General features: G+C 40.5%; 1 protein-coding gene across 7 annotated transcripts in view; it reads left to right on the forward strand.

Moving 5' to 3' along the window:
* Nucleotides 1-22,127, forward strand: part of ARFGEF3 (ARFGEF family member 3) — a 135,322-nt gene that overhangs the window by 14,201 nt on the left and 98,994 nt on the right. For all 7 annotated transcript variants that reach the window (XM_030556411.1, XM_030556408.1, XM_030556409.1 and 4 more), the window contains exons 3-4: nt 14,346-14,427; nt 20,723-20,854. In XM_030556411.1, coding sequence (XP_030412271.1) covers nt 14,346-14,427; nt 20,723-20,854 — 214 coding nt within the window. The remainder of the gene's footprint in view (nt 1-14,345; nt 14,428-20,722; nt 20,855-22,127) is intronic.

Below are 22,127 nucleotides of genomic sequence, written 5' to 3' on the forward strand. Positions count from 1 at the left end.
ATGTATAAACTGGAATATAGAGAGGATATCCCCAAATTTGCAGATGTCTCCACTAATTTTGGTGCTCAGAAGAGAGACACCTAGGCCCTGATTTTTGAGAGGATGAGCTCATGTCAACTCTATTTACTAGTGCTAAACACCAACAGAAATCATGCCCTTCGGTATTTCATGTTGGGTATCCATATTTAATGAATATTTTTATAAAATGTGGCCTAAGCAATTATGTGATAAAGTCAGAACTCATAAGCCCGGACTCCCATTCCCTCTCCTCTAACCATAATACTTCTTCCTTCTAGTGAGCTTTGTTACGTCACACACCCCCAACACCCCAAATAAAATTAAACTGGGTATTGCTAGTGCTAGCTATAAGATGATAAAGTATGTTAAGGGAAAACTGACTCTTTCTCCATCATTGTTGCTGGCTATTAAGACCGATAGAGTTGCTGCCAGATTATTTTTTAAATTTGCTTGGTCAAAGGTACATGATATGATTTTAGTGATAGATAGAATTTTAAAAAATAAACCTTGCCTGAGTGTAGCAGTGGTCCTTTAAACTTGTCTAATCTCTATCGCTTGTCTTAACATTTTCCAAGAATGTGTAAAGATCTCATTGGTGTTGGAGTGGGAAACTGTCTTTTCAAAGAACATGTATCCAGTAGTGGGATAATACTTGATAACCATCATTCCCTATGGACCCAATCCATTAAGTAGGACAAGAGAGTTGCATAGGTTTATGAGGAGAACAGACCTGAAAGTGTCCTCTGCAGTAGATTTCACATGTATTTTATTTTTTTCCCTTGCTATATGAAATAGACTGTCATTCCCCTGCAGCAAATAGAAATGATGCAATTGCTATGATAGTGTATATCCTCCAGTACCTACAAGAACATGCCCTGCCTATATATTATTTGGATTTTTTCCCATTGCTGGAGAGAGTTCTCCAAGTTTGGAGTGACGCATTGAGCAAATGGGGCTCTGATTTTTGCAGAAATGTTTGAGGAGGAAAGGATTTCAGGACTAAAGGCAAAACAAAAGCTAATGTCAAAAAGTAACAACATTTTGTAGTATTCAGGGTAACTCTGGTGAAGGCACAGCCTTCCCGATTAGTGGTTAAGACAACTGCATCTTGGCCTCACGTTATCCTACCCAGCATAGCTTACTCAAACTATAATCAGTTCCTGTGCATCTAGCCTTTCTCAGTGCATTCTTTCTGCCATGGTGCATTGCATTCCAGTGTTCATTTTTCCAGACTGATGTGTGAACTTCAGGAAGCCTGCTCAGTGAGGAGCAGGAAGTTAGCATCAAAGGTAGTTGACCTCTGAGGTATGTGTGTGAATTTTTCTGTAGTTCTTGGAGTGTTGGACAAAAGCAGATAGCAGACTAGTTCAGAAAGAACTTCCCTTTCCGTCTCTGATATCCTCCTCCAGCTTCTCATGTGACAGAGGTCTATGTTCTGAAAAGCAATAATAGCTTGTTAAGCTCTCAAGGACAGGGACTGTATTGCCTTCTGTACCATCTGCACACTGTCTCCACTTAACAACATGAGTTGTGGTCTTTCATGGGATTATTTGCATGATTATCACCAGATTTCCAGCACTGCGGAGATCTGACATCTCACTCATCACATGGATGGTCCATACATCTGAAGAGTTCTGAGACTGGAATGTAGTTTGGTCCTTCCTTTATGTTTGAATGTTAATTTTTATCATTTCATTCTTCTCTTTCCTCATTCTGGATAGTTTCCTTCCACTTGGAGAGAGTGGACAGAGAGAGCTGATCCTTATTTTGTTTTATTGTTTAAATAGATTTTATTTTTAAACTTAAATCAGATTTTTTTAAAATTACATGTTGGTGTCTTTACTTTCTTCCTATTTCATATTGTTACATTGCTAAAGTTGATATTTTGAATTTTTTTCTTAGTTTCCTAATTTATAGTAGAACTTTAGATTTTTAAAATACTGAATGTTTTTTCTGCTAAGAAGTTTCATGTTTAGAATGCTCATGTATGCTGAAAATTACAAATTCAGGACCTCATCTCGAGAGCTTAGTGGGGAACAGTTTCCCCTTCCTTCTAAACTTTTTTTTGGAGATTTCAAGAATTTTTCCTATTCTGCTTTGGAATGGACCAGAGACTCCTTGACATTTTTCATGACATATCAGACCAAGAGAGACCCAAGAATAGTCAGTAAGCAAGTGAAGAGGGCACTTACCTTGGCTTTGGGGGATCCAGGTTCAAATCTCTCTGAATCAGCCATAGCAGGGTCTTGAACCTGGATCTCCCAAATCCCTGGTGAATGGACTATTAACTATTTGGGGGGCAGAGGTGGTCCTCTTTTTCTCTCTGTGATCAGAAATACCATCCTTACTTTGAGAATAACACAAAGATAAACCCACAATTGATAAGCAAATAGCCTGTGCTATGTTTGCAACTAACCCTTCCAATACTGAACTTCTAGAAATCAAGAAAGCTGAAATGCTTTAACTAGGCTATATTCCCTCTCAGGTTTACAGTTTGAAGTCAGTGGGGCTCATGCTCTAGAGTGATCAGACAGCAAGTGTAAAAAATCGGGACGGCGGTAGGGGGTAATAGGAGCCTATATAAGAAAAAGCCCTGAAAATCGGGACGGTCCCTATAAAATCGGGACATCTGGTCACCCTATCGTGCTCCTAAGACACTTGGGTCCTGTTAAAAATCTTAGGGACCCAAATATGGGCCTAGGAGACCAACTTGAAAATTTTGGCCCTTTGTGCCAGGTACTGTACAAGCACAGAACAAAAAGGCCCTGCCACAAAGATCTTACAATCTAGTGTAAACTGAGACAACAATGAATACTAAAAAGCAGATGGGGGAGTATGAGGAAACAGTGAGACGCTGTTGCTCAGTATGAGAGGCAGTGATCTCAGAATACCAGTGGTTTTTGTATGCATGGTGGAAAAGGAAGGGTTTTGAAGGATAATAATGAGATTGTTCTGCAGATATTTATGGAGCACTCCTCCCATAATGCTCCTTACGCATGCTTATCTCTAAACACGAGTAGTCCTATTTAAGTCAGTGAAACTGTTGATGAGAGTAAAGTTATGAAGCTGCTTACATGTGTCCAGGATTAGGTCCTCAATTTGCCATAAGCAAAATACTGAAATCTTATAAAATAAGGCACTCTACTTGTGGTGACATTTAAAAAACCCAGCATTTATAATTCAGTTCATTCTAGATTTTAATCTATAAAGTTGCAGTAGCACAAATTTTCAAATTGGTTGTAAAACATTCCTACCTGGAATTAAAAATCAATGATTTTGACAAAGAAGGTGATTTCAATCATGATTTAAATCAGTGATTTGAAATTGACGTAATTTGTTTGCAAGTCACTTGATATATGTGCACCTTTGCATGTAAGAAGGTGGTAGCACCGTAGAATCCAGTTAACACTGCCTGCAACTTTAGGCTGAATTTAGCATTGCTTTTGTTCAAGGGTATTTTCTCTGGGTGTTGAATCCACTGCAGCAATAGCAAAAAAATAAAACTATGAATGTATCCTGGGTACATTCACTCATAGTTAACTACGCTTTATGACAAAGTAATGTTAAGAGCATGAAGCAAATTGTTTTGCTTGCCACCACCTGCATGGTGCTAGTGCTCTTGTGCCTTCTTCCTCCATCTGAGTGCTGGATAGAGAACTGCCCCATGCCATTCTGCAATTACATGGTCACTATCTTGATAGTAAATCGAAGCAAGTCATTGATCCACTGGCAGGGAGACCCCAGCAGCACCACAGACATGCTGATTAGTGTGCCTGGTGGTTTCAAACACCCAGTTTGCAGTCTGAATCCAGCCTGCTTGGCCTATTCAGATTCTGCAGAATCTCAACTTTAATTATTTTTTTAAAAAGAAGTTTGTAGCCCTTATGGTTGCAAATATAATCCTCCAGTGAGAATGATTTGTAAACGTATGCAGTGTTGTCTGCCTGAGTATGCAGATATCTGAGATGCATTGTTTCAGGCTGTGTGAACTCCTGTACTGCCTATTGATGTCACTGGGGTTTTGACTCTAAAGCCTAAAGGTGACAATTTAAACATCAGTACTGACTTAGCAGATGGGATGAGTAAGAGGGTAGGAAGAGCAAGTGGGAATTGGAAATTGTCTGAGGGAAGGGAATGCAAAGAGGCGGGGGGGGGAGGGCAAAGGTAGCAGCAATCCTAAATGTGAACATATTTTCCCACTGAATAATGTTGAACGTGACAGTAGGTACTGAATGAATAATAAATGATGACTTAGAGTTTAGTTACAAATAAGGGGCCTTGATCTTTTTATAAACCACCTACTGATATCAGACCATGTCTAATCATTAGGGCCCTACCAAATTCACTGGCCATGAAAAATGTATCATGGATTATGAAAACGTAAAATCTGGTCTTCTGTGTATTTTTAACCTATGCTATACAGATTTTTAAAAAATCCCAGGACCGTGAAATTGACCAAAATGGACTGTGAATTTGGTAGAGTCCTACTAATCACCACAATGGTGAAAAAGCTTCTGGAGCCACAAATGCCATCTACATTAGGGCTCCTAACATTACTAGCCCCAGCGCAGCTGAATTGTTGTTAGCACCAGCAGTGTAGATGAATCTCCAGAGAAGTTTCAGAGTGGGCCTCACCTGTCTTACAGGCCATCATTCCTGGGAGCAGAGGGGGATAGTGTTTAATCCTGGTTGGAAAAGTTTAGCTTCACAAGTGATAATTGTTGAAGAAATGACCCATTCCAGAATTTAGAAGTAAGATGGAAGGAGACTCATTGATGGGCACAGAAATCCATGTAACGCAAGGAATATGATTATTTGTATATCATTGCCATCAGTTTCAGTCTGTGAGAATTTTCCATAAGACCATTAGGAATACTTCTCCCTGGTGAACAGCTTATCAGCTGTTGTTCATCATTCTCAATGATGAACGGCAAATGTTTTGCAGTTTGTCAGATGTAGACCGGCATCACAGAAATATAGTGCACTGCATCCTACAGTCTCCATGTCATACAGTCTGCAGGCCACTCATGGCCCCGGACCATTTTTTTTCATAGCTCTTGTTGATATTCATCAGTAGAGCAGTTTAAAAATATATGTTCCTTGTTTAGTTCCCTTTAAAACAGCTGTGATTCACCTAAGGTTTGGTTGTGGACCCTGCCTCTCAGTTCTTAGCCCTTTACTTCCCCTAGTTTGTAACTCTTTTTCAGAGTCATTTCAACCAGGTCTGCAGCTGTCCACTTCCATCTTCTCTTCCTCTTTGTTTTTGTACCTTCTGGTTTAGCACACTCCTCCTCTGAGCATGACTCAGCTGCAAGTGCCTTCCCAGGTTGCCAGGCAGAATCACAGCCTTTAATAGCTTGTGGGCTAGCCAGCCACTTCGCAGGGTGGAAGAGAGATGATGGGGATAGGTCTGTATGCTTTTAGGAGAGAAAGGATGTTTCTATGGTTAAGGCACAGGGAAGGGGGATGGGAGATCTGTGTTAATTCTGGGCTCTGCCACAGATTCTGTGTGATGTTGAATTTCACTGAATTTCTCTGAGCCTTAATGGGGATATTAAACTTCTCCACTTTACGGACTGAAAAAGCTTAATAGCGGCACATAAAACAAGCCGTTTCCTAATGCACAAAAAGTACACTGCATGTTTGGTTTCTTTTAATCCTTGTTTGCTTAGGAAAGTAATGCTTTTTTGTTGTTGAACACGCTGAGGCCCAGTGAGTGTAAATGCACAATGCATGGCAAATGTGGTGTTTAAACAATTCTGTTTATTTTAATAGCCATCCTTTAGAACTGCTAAGATTTAAGACTGTTTGCATTTCAGCTAAAGCTGAATGCAATCCCAAAACACAGGACTAACCTTTCAGACTCAGCCTGTGATAATTGGAAATACAACTTATCCCCTCTTGTCTCCTCACAGAGCCTTTTTTGATTGTATGGCCCCAGGTTTGCTTACACAGTGGACGAATTAGCATAGAATTCATCCAGCTCATCATGCAGGGTCGGGGAGCCAAGAATGTTTGATGTGTCAAAACAAGAGACTTAACCAGAAAGAGTTTTTCATTCCTTTATTGCTGTGAGTCCAGATTCCCACTACATATGTCCCTGTCTCTAACCCTGGAGGTGGTGATGGCAAACGTTTGTGTTGTGCAATATAGTTAATAGTGAATGAATTCTTAAGATCGCAGTAATTTCTTCCAACAGATGCATGACAGGTTGTGGAATCTTTTCACATAATGGAAATATTAATGTTTGATTGAATTGTACTAGGTGAATGCATGGCAGAAATGTTATGGTCCCAACCAACATCTGGCCCCATTGTGCTAGACAAATATTAAGAGACAGTTCCTTCCCGAAAGAGCTTGCAATCTGGACAGTCAAGGGATGGAGAAAGAGATTGTCGTGGGAATCGCTCTAACTGGGGAGCAGCGCTTTCCATTGTTATAGCGAAAACTGGTTTAGATTTGACCAAGTTTCTGGGCAAGTGCAGGAAATCTTTTAGCGCAGGTCAGAAGGTGCACCAATAAGGATGGATTTGCTGACCCTTATCACACATTCACACTCTGCTTCAGCTAATAATCTCTTAACTCTCAGCTCTTGTGCTTCTGAAGAAACACTGAAGAAACTTAATAGATGCAAGTAAAACAGGCAATAAATACATAAAGGATACTGGTTGTCTTATAATGAAGGGCCCTTTGGGAGTTGTGTGTGTCACCAGATTCCTTAAGAACAGAGTTAGCTGGAGTCAGTTACCCATGGTACACACAGTACAAAGAAAGAAGAGTTTTTTGGGAGGGATGTGGTAGGAAAACCATTAGAAATGTATTAAAAAGAAGTTCCTCTGGAGATTAAGGACATCCTGGTAATTTCTTTTGGCCTTGTCTACAGACTGACACATTTTAATATTGTGATGTCTGTTTTCTTTGTTACTCTTTCCTCACCTTTTCCTTTGTACAGTACTGCTACCCTCTGAGCAATAGAACATTATGTGCCTAATGTTCTTTCATCTTGACAGTGATGTTGAGCTGCTAGCCGGGTGGACTCTGTCTGTATTTAAATATAGATGTTTTTAAGGGGCATAGCAAAGCAGTCAATAACCTTAGAAATTATCTCCAGATGAGTGACAGTTTCAGAGCTCTTTAATTATGATAGCCAATATGAATTCTGTGGCTTTAGGTTGTATAGTAGATTAACTAGTTTGTTCAAGTCTTTCTCTCCCACAAGGGCTGTTACACTTCTGTGATGGCAACTCAGATTTTGATGGACGTTATATAAATGAAAATGTTCTTGTATTGTCTTCTGTATTCTATTGCTTGTCTGCTTTATATGTAATAGGGATGTTAGCTGTAGCAAGCATCCAAAATTCCAGATTGCATAAGTGTGTGAAGCCCAGCTAACATACACTCTATTAAGTTTCAGTTATCCTAAACTGCACTGTGGTAAACAGCTGTTGTGTTCTGCACCAGAAGCACTTATGTTTCAGAGGTGGGTGATGTGATTCTTCTATGTATATAGTTTGTAAAGCAAAAGGAGAGGAGCAGATACATGGAGCAAGGGGCGAAGGGGAGAGGAAATGCTAGGAAAGAGCAGGGAAAATTCTCTCCTGGAAAGGAGGCATCAAGGGGAAAGAGAGGGAGCGCCACAGAGGAACAGCGTTGGGGCAGTGGGGAGGGGAAGACAAAGGGCATCCCCTCATGGGTGAGAGGAGTCCCTCGGGTGAACAGGTGGAAGCAGGGTGGAGCACACAGGGAAGGACTTGTAGCCTACAGCATGTTGCAAATACCAATACAGGTGGGAAGCACACGAGGGTGCACATATTCACCTTGCTTAAATGATCAAAATCACAAAATAGCTTTTTGGGAGTGGATTTCCTGTGTAAACATAGGTGTATTGTGGATTTGACTAAGCAGGTACTGTGTGTTACAAGTGAGAGGGCGGCACCAGGAAGAGGGAGATAAAAAGAAAAGGAAGCTCAGGTGTGCCGGGGGCGAGGGGGAGCAAATTGGGTATGAAATCCCATAAAGATGTTGCAGGTGGAGCAGGGCACATCCCAAGGAATTGCTGTGGCTCACCCATTTAGTTTGTTAGGAAAGAGGTGAGCCTCTGGGCGAGGAATATGGGTTTTGGTGGAAGCCACTGTTTATCTGGGTAAGCATCAACAGTGAAATCCTGGCCCTGTGGATACCAATGGCAAAACTCCAGTTGACTTCAGTGGAATGAGGACATCACCATGCAACTTTATGATCCTAAACCCCAAAGCTTAGAAGCTTGAACTGTTTTCCTGTCACTGCTTTTTACGTATTTTTTACAACATTGATGCTGACTTTGTGCATGCTCTCTTTTTTTTTTTTTTTAAATTTTCGGTGTTGTCTCATTGTAATGCAGGATAATCTTGTAATGATGCAAAAGCATAAAGGAATGTACTGTATTGTGTGTGTGTGTGTGTATGTAATATAAAAAAGTGGCAGAGAACATAGGTTTTAGTGGATTTTTTTCAGTATTTGCCTTTTTTCCCTCTTGCTCAAGAAAATATTTAAGGACAGTCTGAGATCAGTTTTACAGACACGTACATTTTAAAGCCAGAAGATACCATTCTGATCATCTGTTTGACCTCCTGCATAACATGGGTGATGGAACCTCACCCGCTAATTTCTGCATCAGGCCCATAATGTCTATGTGAGCTGTAGCATAATGATTTTAATAAGTAAGACTCAAATAATTTTAAATTACCCAAATGCACAAAAATGCTTTCATGCTTCCCAGATCCCCAGCCTATTTAGAGAACCATCACTTTTTTTTTTTTTTTTTTAAATGATTGCCAGCTACTTAGTTTCAGCCATTGGGTTGACAGAGACTTCACTAGCTTTAACTAAACTACTGCAGCTAAAGAGAGCTATAGATATTTAAATTTAAAAACATTCTCATGTCTGCAGGATTACATTTTAACCAGTTTGGGGTAAAATTTGCCACCCTTTTGGACTGGACCATCTTTTATCAATATGTATGATAGTAACTATATGGACTATACCCAGATTCACAAAGGGACAAACTCAGGGTTGACAGGCTTCTTCCCACCAACAGTCTGAATCTGACCTCTCATGCCATGCTCATTTTATGAGTGTGCCCTTCAGATTATCAGACAACAGCAATCAGTATTTTTCTAAGCCATTCTTTGAGTCGGCTCTGTGTGTCGATGTGCCCTGAGGTTCCTAATTTTATTTCGACATCATTTGCAGTGGAAGATAATGTGGAAAGATACTTTATTTTGAATGTCTTTCATAAGATGAATTCTGCCACTGGCTTTTATATGAAGAGGAATAACTCTTATTTCAATGACAAATTGTTTGCATTTAAAGTGTTCTTTTCTCTGTGCTGCAGCAGGCCGTGTGATTCCATTCCACTGACACTAAGAAGAAAGAATTCAGTTTGTGCCATTTCCTATCCTCATTACAATTTTCAGCATGAGATTAATGAGAAGAGAATAATGGCTCATTAATTCAAAGTCTTTTCCCACTAGGATGAGGTAGCAGGATCTTTATGATCTCTTATTTATAATAGTCAGCTGTCTTGTTTGGATCTTTCTAGTGTTCTGTGTTTTGGTTGGCCGGCCATACTATCCCATATTAGTGACAGGTTCTTGGACCTGAAGGGTAGATAGACAAGTCATTACCAGCACAGAATATTAAAGGTCATTGTATCCCAGTGTGCTGAATGTAAGTGGCATGTACATTCTAATAATGCATTCTGCAGTCTAACACATTAACAGCAACAATGGAATAGTCCGCAGCTGCATGAAACAACATCTCTAGAGGTGTAACATGTGCTTCTGGTTAAAACTAGGGACTAGAAGACATGGCTCCGAACTTATATTCTTGGTTCTGTCATTGAATTGCTTTGTGACCTTGGGCAAGTTGCTTATTATGACTCAATTCTGGTGCCAGTGAAGTCGGTGGCAAAACTCCCATTGACTTCAATAGGAGCAGGATTGGATCTTCCTCTAGTTACCCCATCTGTGAAATAGGGACAATAAAGTTCACCTTTGCAAAGAGTGTTGAGATCCTCTGATTAAGATCCCCTACATGCAAGCTGCTATTGTTTTTAATCTAGAGTTGTGAAGATCCCGTAAATATGGTCTGCACTGGGGTGTCTTTTTTTTAATGTAAGAAAAATGATCTGGCAGCATAATACATTCATTGGTTCAGTATTTATTACTGTTTCCCCCAGATATGAAAAGGGAGCAGCATGGCTAGGAAGGCTGTCTGGTTTCACTGTTGTTTCTGTAAGTGCCTGTGTGCTCTCTGCTGAAACACTGCTTGTGTGTAACAATATTCTGCAGTGAGTCACACTAAATCCTGCTCAGTGGGTAATGTGACCTTACACCTCCCATGGCGACAACACTAAGGGAGCACTCGTTATCCCCTCTTCTCTAGCTGGGAAAGAACACCGCTGCCAGGAGGCTGTGCTGAATCAGGACACTCACTCTTTCTACCTTTCTTCCTTTTTAATTTGGGAGTGACTCTGGCACTCTTGTGAGCAAGTGGCTAATAGGCTAACTTGAGGATGACACTGTGTGAAACTCTATGAATGTGTTTGGACGTGATTAATGGTAGCATGAACCTCACACTGTTTGGCTCTGCTTAGGAACACAAATAATAAAGATGCACAGGCTGAACATCATTTATGTCTCTTCCCATTTGCTTGTCCGCCTGCAACTTCCTTAGGCTTCAAAGTCCTTCCTTGCACTCCCTGGCTTCCCTTCACACTTTCAGCTTCCTCCCTGCTACCTCCCTTTCTTCTACCGCCTCCCTTCCAACTCCTTAAATCCCACAGCAGCTCTGCCCCCTGAAACTTCTGACTGCCTCTCTCCCTATGAGCCCCCAGCAAGTAAAGTACTCACGCTTCTTTTGATAATCCCTTGTGTGAAGGTACGCAGTCTCATTCATGGCTCTGAGATGTTGCCTTGTGTAAATCTCATGCTGTGTGTTTTTGGAGCTTTCCCTGTGCACAGCATTCTAGAGCGTATAGTATTGGAACAGAGCAGCACCAGAGTTCTAGAGCTGCAGATATGCAGCCAGTGACAAGAGATTCTCCAGTGAGATCATCCAAGGCAAGGTGCAATTACCTAAGAAGTTATGGAACGGGAGGGAGCGTGAAGACTCAAGGTGGTCATGGATAGCAGGAGGAGGTAGGGAGGACAGGGACAAATGGAGAGTAAGTGGTCAACACAGTATCAGCCTTGGTATGCCAGTCAAAACTCTACAATCTGAACTCCAAATGTTAAGGGCATGTGGATACCCCTACAAACTGCCATACAAGCTCTACCAGGCATGGATCCCATGCCTGACTTGCCGCAGGCTGGTATTCCATTCATGGGCCTCTCTTGGACCAAACTTGTTTGGGAATGTTCACAGACAAGCACTAGAAAGTGTGATCCTGTGACACTCTCTCTCTCTCTCTCTCTCATTTTCTAAGCAAAAAGCTAAATTCTGGGGCAAAATTCTACCCCACTTACACCCTCTGCAACCCCACTAAGATCAACTATTAAAAGTGATGGATGTTCAGTAGTGACATATTGTGCTGGCTTACCTTCTCCTCCCAGGACTAGCTCTTTGTACACTGGTGCTACTAAGTTTTGTGCTTAAAATGCAGGTTGAAGTATTGGAATATTCAGCGTGTCCAGTATTGGCAGGATATCTGTAGGTGCTTTATGACTGTAGCAAGGAGATGATAAAGATCTTATTGTATGACAGAGATTGTAACAAGAACAGGAAATGACACAGTGGCAGCTCATTTTCTCAGAGAATGTAATGGGAAGGGAAATTGCTGCAGCATTAATCAAATCTTCAGTTAAACATTTTTAGCAAAGCTGGGAAGTTCAGCTAATTGAATCTGTTCTCATTTCAATCCTCCTGCTGTAATTTTGTGCTCAGTTTGGGATGATGTATCAAGAAATCACTTTCATTCTTTATCAGTTGCAGTCTCTAGCTGCAGATGGTGGACACTGTGCTGAATTGCGTGGTAGTTGCACAGTGAGCCAGCTGTAAAGGCTCCAGACCATTTTCATCGTAATGAACGTCAGCTTGCTCAGTTCCATTGGGTTATGACTGCTCTCCCCACCCTAATTTCTCAGTCCGCATTACTAAAAGAATAAATACGTCTGATGTTTTCTATGTCCCACCTATTAATATTTGTTGTTTGTACTGCAGTAGTGCTTGTAGCCCTGACAGCTCTATTGTGTTAGGCACCGTACATAGTGCATAGGGTGGAAGACAGTCCCTGCCCTAAAGAGCTTACAGTCTAAATAAGTGGGACCTTTTTAACACACCATAGTGACTGAGCTTAAAATATACTTTTTGCGTGGTTCACTTCTAAATGCGTGTTTACATGAGTTCATGCACAGTGACCTTGATTGCTACCTGTTGGTCACATAAACAGTTACAAAACCTGGATTCAGCAGCCAAAATGGGACAGCACTGAGTATTGGCTGGCCTAATAGCTGTGATATTTTGTTTTAAAAAAAAAATAGGAAGAACAAAAGAGAGCAACATTTTGAGTGCTTCCAAGTCTTGGAATAGCAGATACTGTAAAAAAAAAAAAAATCTGTATGTGTACTGGATAGAAGTGGCGTCACCATGCAACTCCGTAATCTCCCAAAGTGTCCTCCTGCCCCAGCATGCACGGGTAATCCACATGCCCCCATGACATGTAGGTTACAAACGGGCTATTGTGTAAAACCTGTAATAGATTTTTCGTGTGGGGTTATCTCTGCTTTGGATGTTCCAGTCTTCAGGTCTACAACACTCCGCAGAGATCTTTCCTGTGTGTTGCACTGTTCACACAGTTTTGGATGCTGTGGTTAATACTTTCAAAGAGTCATTTTAGCTAAATATGTTCCAGAAACATTTGAGGAGCTTCTGAAATGGGTACACTTTCTGCATGTTTGTTCTTCAAGCATCCTAAGCAAAGCATATTGGTAATTTTCAGTTAAATAGCTGATTGAATATACATGCAAACGCTGTTCCAATTTAAAAATAAAAAAGCAAGAATTCCACCTACTGATGTTTGTGCTGCCACCAGAAAAGTTAGGTGGAGTTTTGTAGATCTGCATCAATTTGGGAAAGAGTATGGGAAGTCCTATGAGTTCCCAAACAAACTTTGCAATTACATGAGTTCACTCTTTTACTGTTTTGCTAAATTGTATTATGTTGGTAGCCTTGGTCTTTGTGGCGAGGCGTTAGTTGGCACTAATGATGAGAGCCTATGTTTTGAAAAGTGACTTGTGATTTTGAGTGCCTTGATCTTTGGATGCCTAACTGGAGACCCCTTAAGGGACCTGATTTTCAGGGGCAGGCACTAAGTATTTTCTACAAAACAGGTCCCTTTAAAGGGTTTCAAGTTGGCCCCCAAAAATAGAGAGACACGGTTGCTTACATAATTTAGGCTGAGACAACCACACTCATTTCATTTGTGGACTGCCATTTTGGTTAGAGATTGACAAGGTATGGGAAGATGCTTTATAAGCATTCCCCAGTTAGCTCTGCTGAGATGTCTCAATCACAAGTTGTAGTAGTTTCAGTTATTCCAATTCAGGGCCTCTCTTCAGCCAGATTATTGTGAGAGAGGATTTGTGAGACGAGCAAATGTACACTGACTGTCCACTAACCTCATTTTTATTTGTATCTTAAATCAGAATTTTAATCCAAGTCTCCGGTGCTTATGGACCTACTTGTGACCACCCTAACTCACAGTATCTTTTTAATATGCAAAAGCGTGCTGCATTCTACAGTCCAAGTGCATTTTGTAATTGTCTTTAAAGTGTCAATAAACTCATTGTAAACCCTATCCTTTAACGTTTGTTCTTTGCACAAATTGCTTTCGGCTTAGTTAACACATGATTACAAATTGTACTGTACACAAGGTATGGAGCAAAGCTAATTCCACAGAAGATGAATATGGAACCTGGTATCCACTTCTGCAACTTGACTGGTAAACGGAAAGACAAGTGACTGATGTACAGTGCTGCTCAAGCTGTGCTATAGGTCCATGAGTAGTTTGCAAATCCCGTGTTTGTGTTGCACAAAATGAAACATTTTAAGGACCAAGCTGCTTGGGCAGTGGGTCCGTAAGTATCTGTTTCTCTTGAGGAATACTTCTTTAAAAAATTTGGAAAATCACTGTTTATCTTCCCCCAAAAAATCACATTGTAGCTGTTTGGTGTTAAATTCTGCTCAGTGATTGTTTGTTTGACCCTGTTTAAGGTGAGGAAAATCCAGAAGGCTGTGTTTTTTGTGAATGCCAGTTTCTCAGCACTATTTTCCTCTTGTTTTTATAGGGAGAAGTGTCTCCTCCCACTGCAGCTGGCTTTGGAGTCAAAGAACGTGAAGTTGGCCCAACATGCTCTAGCAGGGATGCAGGTATGGCTTGGGACTTGGGTGGATTTTGACTTGCTTGGTTGGAGAGTGAATGTAGAAAATGGCAGCTCCTGTATTATTTAAATTCAAAGGAAATATAGGTGTTTAAAATGAAAGAAAGTACTGTAAACAAAGCATCAAACCTTGGGGTGACTTAGTGATAGCAAGGGCACTGCTGAGAAAACATCCAGGAGCTAGTCTCTGCACTAGCAGAGGCAGAAGATTCTGTGGAAGCTGCATGCTCTGCAAATGATGGATAGCACCTGGTTTTGCGCTTGGACTCCAGCAGATGACTAAGGAGCTGCATTGGCAGTGGCTGAAGAGAGTCCGATCCAGCCCTCTTTGATCAGCTCAGAGGACAGTGGTGCTTTGAGGCTGGAAAGCGTAATGTAGACATAAGTAGTGAGGGCTCTGTTATAAATGTATGGGACCCCCCTCACTGAAATATTTGGAATCAAAATTCCCCACACATTCAGTAGCACTAGGTGAACTGAAGGGGTTTTATCAATTACAGCTGAAAACAGCCATGCGATGCATGTACCAAGGAAATCAGATGCAGGCTTCAGAGAGCTAAAGCATTTGTAAATAACGAAATGGAAACGGCGCATATGTTTTCGCTTCATTGAAGGAAAATGGACATTGCACCAGTATGCAATTAATGTTTATTTCTAGGAATATAGTTTTGTAGGGAAGGCTTCATATTGCTATTCTACTAAATACAAGTTGGTGTTCACTAAGGTGCAATTCATCCCTGTGCAAAGGGCCAGCACGAGGTCTTGTTTTGAGAGCATAAGTAGGACTTAAGTATTGCACGCGCCTTTTGTGTCTCTGTGTTTCACCCCCATGTAGCTGAAAGTAGTTTTGGTTTTTTGAGAATAATAAAAAGGCCAATATTTAGATATGAAAACAGGCTCCCATAAAAATTCAGTTCAAGTCCATTTGATTATTTTTTTTTAAGTTGGATTTGCTCTTTTGTGCCACCTTTTCTACCTCTGTCATGCTGTCTGGAAATACCCACTGTGACACTCTATTACTCAAGTACTGGCTTATTTCCAAGCAAGGAGAACCAGATCAGGCCATAAAAATCAGTAGGACTGTGTCAAATCTACCCCTTATACAACCTCTCAACTCCTGCCCCTGGCAAATACACATCAAACTTCATACCACCAGCACAAACCACTGGTCAGGCTGCCTTCTCTTTAGGGGTTTAGTTAAAGTTTTAGATTATGTATCTTTCAAGAGATGACTAAATATCTCTTCCCACCTTCTGCCAGTGATTAGCAATGCCACCTCCACAGTGCTTCCATTCCTCTGGCAGGCAGCTCAGAGGAAGAGAGTGGGATGATCGCTAAACCTTTATCTCCCACTAAGCAAAATGTAAAGCAGTGGTAGCTGTAGGCCTCCAAAACATGTACAGAGTGGAAAATGAGGCGGGTTTGAAGTGTTACTTCTAAAGTGACATAGCTTTGGTGAAGCCCTCAGCTAAAGTCCAGCAGCCTTCAGAAATTGACATATTGAGAGTCCACTGGAAAACAACCTTTTTGAGATCATTTGAGCTGCCAGAAAAGAAATAAAAAGCCACTTGTAGAATTCAGTAATGAGCCCAAAAGTGTTAGTTGCATCTTCAGCGAAGCCTAGATCCCGTCGTGATGGCCTTCAGAGAAAGAAGGACAGGTATGCAACTGTTACTCTGATCATGGCCAGATTAAGACCTTTAGAGGCCCTAAGCACTGAAAAGATTATGGTGCCCCCCATATGTAGCACTGGTCTACAATTTTTGAGAAGTCGTCTGCTTCAGAGATAAAATGTGATATTTATTATGTATTTTGATGTGCTGAATTCAAATATGACAATTAAAACAACTGGCTACTTTTTCTAAGATATTTAAGTTTTTACATTTTATGTCTATGTATATTGTGTAGATAGTAGAGTTTTAATCATAAATTGTAAACCTAGGTCTTTTCATGTGTTTATGGTTACTTTACATGATAATATTTCACCTGTCCTGTTTATGTAACACTTTAAAAATCAGCAAAAGGGTTATGTAAATAAAATGTATTATGAAACAAAAGGCAAAAAACTATTATGTACATAGTTTAGTCATATTCAGTGTCTACTCGGCGCTTCTTGGCTTGTCTCTTGTATTCATTAAATGGAGCATCTCTTGTCACTGTCCAGCAATAGTCTGCAAGCATTGATGGGCTCCATTTGCCCTGATAGCCTACCAGGAGATTCCACTGCTGTAGTCTGGAGCCCAACAGCTCTGCCTTACTCTTGGGTAGTTCCAAATCCCTGACAAGGTCATTCAGTTCACCTTGTGTTATGAGGTGTGGTTCAGAGGAGGAGGATGGGAGAAAATGTGGTCCTGTGACATTGATGGTTCAGGACCAGAAGTTTCATCCTCTTCTTCTTCCTCGTCTGACTCAAGTGAGAATGATTCTGGTGCATCAGGAACCGACAGTCCTTCTCCATAGGGTACTGGGAGTATAGCTGATGGAATGTTTGGATAATGCACAGTCCACTTTTTCTTCTTTGGCACACCTTTTCCAACTGGAGGCACCATGCAGAAGTAACAATTGCTGGTATGATCTGTTGGCTCTCTCCAAATCATTGGCACTGCAAAAGGCATAGATTTCCTTTTCCTGTTCAACCACTGGTTAAGATTTGTTGCACAACTGTTGCAGCATGTGTATGGGGCCCACCTCTTGTCCTGATCTCCAATTTTGCAGCCAAAATAAAGGTGATAGGCTTTCTTAACCATAGTGGTTATACTGCGCTTTTGTGATGCAAAAGTCACTTCACCACAAACATAGCAGAAGTTATCTGCACTGTTCATGCAAGTACGAGGCATCTCTGCTCACTTCGGCTAAACAGAAATGTGTCCCTTTGCAAAATCAAACATTGACAAATAACAGAGCACGACACTGTATGATTTCTAGAGCTGATATAGGGCAATTTGTTCAGCAGAGTGATGTAAGCTTCGTTATGATTGCATCATCCATGACGTCTAGGAATAACATGATGCAATTCATATCATGTATGATGCAATACCAGCTTCAGATTGCATCATTCATTGTTTTGCCTAAAAAGCAAGTACTGTCCAAACCCAGTAATAGATTTATTCATAGATCCAGTCAAAGATGTATTTTAGTCATTTCTGGTTTAAATTGAGATCCCTTCCCCTTTATAACTCACTTATCCTCCGCCATTCCCAAGTCAAGGGTCATATATACTGACCCAATAGCATATCTTGAAAACTAGAGCCAATCAACAATTTTAAGCATCATTTTCATTCTCAGTGATCCAGAATTAGTAAAGCTGGACTACATTTATTTCAGAAGCATTTTGGCTGTAGAGCAGTGTAATTCAAAATAAAAAAAGAATCCTATACCGTAAAATAACATTTTATTTTTCAAAATGACACAAAACTTACATGTATGCTGAAATTAAAATAGCTTCTTTCTAGATGTTCTGATTGCAAAATTCTGGATAAATTTATCGAAGCCGACTCGATGTAGCATGTCCACTTCCATACACAATAGGGAAAGTGAATTAAGTCTGTCCTGACACATTGTTGTTCTTTGAGGGTTTTTTATTCTTTTCAGCTGAGAAAAAGAGCGTTCTGCAGAGCAGTTAGTAATCATAGTGCGATTTCTACATTTAGAAATACACATTGTATTCCATCTTTCAATATTGTGTCGTGAAGATCGATGTGACTGAATTTTATTTTTCCTGTTTCATTAAACTTTGTGCGCATATAACAGTGGAACTGCCGTACTTCTCCACAGAGATTCATGTTCAAGTCAACAGGATATGAGTCAACTAGCTTTTGGGAACCTTGTGAATATTGTTCATCAGATAAGTAGATTTTCTTTTCTAAATGATATGGACTTGATACTTCTTTTGTACACTTCACCTCTCCTCTTCATATGAGCTTCAAGTGTATCAATTATAGCATAGTAAGTAGATACGCAAAATTTTTCTCTAGGATTCAATGCTGTTTCTGTTGCACTGCTATCATTTGCTTGTTTTTTCCTGATTCACTTGCGGGACTGGGCTTCTTTGCAGTTAGTATCAGTCAAGATATCTTTTGATATGTCTTCAAATCTTTTGAAATCATTCCTCGTAGTGTGTTAGTGGTCTGCTAATGATTGACAGAGGTCTGCACATGTTTTCAAATCCAATTCTTTTTCTTGGAGAGCTTGACTTTTGTGTGGTAAAAGTGTTGTAAAATTTCATTCCACATGGTCAACATGAATACAAACTCTAGTTCTTGCATCTTGTTTGCAATGTTTTCTGCCTCTCATATACTTTCTCCCTTTTGTGATTGGTCTTCAGCTATACTTTCTAATGCATCCACAATCTTTAAGTAGGACTCCAGAATTGCACTTGTTGCCACTGCATGTGCCTCCCAGAGAGTATTAGAAAGAGATTTCAACACATGATCATTGCCCAAATATGTTTTAACAACTGCCCATTGGTGTGTTGAGGAAGAGAAAAATGTATAAAGTACCTGGACTGTTGAGAAAAACCTTACTGCCACTGGACAATAATCAACAGCACTGCGGCCAACAAGATTGAGTGAGTGTGCAGCACGTGATATGACTACAGTCTGTCGCATCTTAGGCGCATTTAACATGCACGATTTCAGCTTTACATAGTTGGCAAAAACAAGAAAAAAAGAGGAAAAATAACACTTTAAATACTGTTTCTGTAGTGCGGGCGATTCCTCCCACCATTACACTCAATGTAATTTTGACTATACACGATTTTCGCTTTACACACAGACTGCGGAATGTAATCCCAGCATAAGATGAGACAGACCTGTATGGCATGTTTGTTCTGTTCTAAAAGCTGCTTCTGCACTCCTTGATAACGCCCTGACATGTTGGCAGCGTTGTCATAAGATTGACCTCTGCACTTTGAGAAATCTGTTTTGCAAACTTGGCACAGATAAAGCAGTACTTGATTTGCCATTTCTTCACCAGTGTGGCTTTTCAAATTGAGGAATGTTATAAATCATTCAGCTGGTTTTCCATCTGTGGGGAAGACACATCTTAGTACAATACTCAATTGATCAATTGTGAAAGATTAAGTGTAGAGTTGACAGATAAATTTAAGTACCCAGCAGTACTTATTTCATCCACATAGCTGAATGAACTTTGTCACTCATTAGACCAATGAGTTAATCACATAATGTCTTGGATAAGTATGATGGGTTACCTTCGCCAGCATTCCCATATTTTGAGATATGCCTGCTAAAAATGGGTCAAACAGAGCCACAAGCTCAACAATCTCAAGAAATTTCCATTCTGCAGTGATCTAAATGTCGTTAGATCCCTGGAAAGGCAGTCCACGTTCAGCTAATGTTTGAAGAACAGCTATAACACGTTGCAAGACATGTTGCCAGTATTCATGCTCCCCTTTAATTTGTTCTTCCAATTTTTGTGTCAATCCAAAGCCCTGTCTTCAATTTAAATATGTCAACATTGAATCTCTGTGAGCAGTGCTATTTTCATGCTGTTCAATTAAAACAGTATTCCGCCAGCCACTAAATCCATCTGCAGCAAACCGGGATGTTGAAGGTTTATATGCAAAAAGTTTGCAAACAAAACTGTACACAGACCTTGTTGATTGATAGTGAATACAGTAGCCATTCTTGAGTGTATTTCTCACCATTCGCTTTCATGCTGAAAAATATTTTTTGTGGACAATATCTTGTTTGTTTGCCATCAGTAAAAGTCCAATGTGATTTCTCAAATGGCCCAGTGTGGTGTTGACAGTCATTTGGTCCATGATCTATCCAGTAAGCTACATCATCGATACTGAAATCAACCCACATGCAGGATCTGTTCTCCTATTATTTACAGCATGAGCAGGTTCTGTCTAACACATCCACACCTTCTAGAACAATGTCTGTTTTACCACCAGGAGTAGGACGATCAGTTACAGTCTCTTATTTCCTCGCATTATTTTGATCTACATTAGTAGGACACCTCGCTGGTTTACGTGGGAATAAGGAATAAAAAAAACCAGAAAAATGAGGGACGAGTGTGTAGTGGAGTGTAAGGAAGTCTAACAAAGTTCTGATTTTTCCCATGATGACTACTCCAATGCTTTTTTTTTTTTTTTTTTAGTGCCCCCTGCTTTGTTGGTGCCCTAAATACGTGCTTATTGGGTAATCCAGCCCTGACTCTGATTACCAATATGTAATAGGTTCCAATGGAGTTAAATAATTGGGGCGGGGCGGGAAGAGAATCAACAGTCTGAGACTTTACTACCTTCTGCCTTATTGCAGAAGTTGCTGTCTGATGAGAGATTTGTATCCGTGGAAACAGGCTCAGATGAGAAGCAGCTACTAAATCAGATGCTGAATGCCGTCAAAGTGACTCCTTCCCTGAACGAAGACCTGCAGGTAGAAGTGATGAAGGTGAGTGATTTACCAATGTCAGTGCTTGCGGCAGAGACTGCCTGACTTACTCTAGGGGTTTGTGAGCAAATTTAGAAGTGTCTTGTGCACGTCGTGCCAGGAATTGATCTCCTCCTTGTTGACCATGAACACTCATTTACATTGCTATTTGAATTGTGTTACACGCCAGTTTTCATGTGTTGCTTCTTAACACAGTTATCTCCCTTGTTGCTGTTACCCCGTGTATATGATAGGAGGCAAATTTAAATGGCATAATGCGTTCACTCTGGTTTGAAAACTTCCTTGGAAGGAGTTCGGAGATGTCACAAAGGCTCGCATTTGTATATGCTCAGTGTGTGTTGTGTGCACTGAGACTAAGGATTTGCACGCTCAAAACCCTGGTTGTATGCACACACTTTAGAAAATTTGGACCACATTCTTTCTGTTCTTTGCCTCTTTCTAAAAAAATTGATTTACAAATAGTGGTTGGCCAAAGCTGGGAGGGGCGGGAGGAATTTTGACTTATCTGGGCACCTGCTGGTTACCCCCAAAATATCTTTGAACTAGTGTATGGGAGCCACCCACATTTCATGTGATTTAAAGGAAGCTTTTATTCCTAGAAATACTTGTACTGCTTCAGGATGTTAGCTATATGAGTCAGAATGCTCAGTTGGAAGCTGCCATTGTATCAGAAGTGAGAGGATGTCAAAAAATGACTTGTCCTGCCAACAGGCTTTCCAGTACTACCGGCATTTCAGATGCCAGCTCATGATCCCTTATTAAAGGTACGGTAGGGCATCAACTTCAGTTAATCGCATTCCTGACAGGGAACAATACTGTGATGGATGGATTCAAGTCCTTTTAGATGTGTATTTTATATTTGATGTAAAGAATTTCTCTTTGCTATCTTCTTCCAAAGAGATGCTTACTATTAGGAAGGGAACTCCAGGAGAAACTCTTTGAAGAACGTGTTCAGAGAGGCCCTTTCTGCATGATCTGTAAAGGTGCCTCATATAGAATTAAGATTTATGAAGCCATTTGTCCAAAGGGACCTGACTCACCTCTGCTCCTAGATCCAGCTACTCCTACTCATTGGCCTTAAAGATTTTGTTTGCTTTTCTATATTATTTTGGGGTTTTCAGCACTGAATGGTGCCCTGCTTGAAGGATTAAAAATGGCCCTTGCTAAAAAACTGCTCCATATTGGCCAATTGTGCTAATTGCTGCTATCTGTTTTTTTTATTCAAAGCTGATCATTTCCTTTGTGCCCCTAGCAAAGATCATTTGTGTGTGTG

The sequence above is a fragment of the Gopherus evgoodei genome, chromosome 3 (genome assembly GCF_007399415.2).
Source record: "Gopherus evgoodei ecotype Sinaloan lineage chromosome 3, rGopEvg1_v1.p, whole genome shotgun sequence".
Classification (NCBI taxonomy): domain Eukaryota; kingdom Metazoa; phylum Chordata; order Testudines; family Testudinidae; genus Gopherus; species Gopherus evgoodei.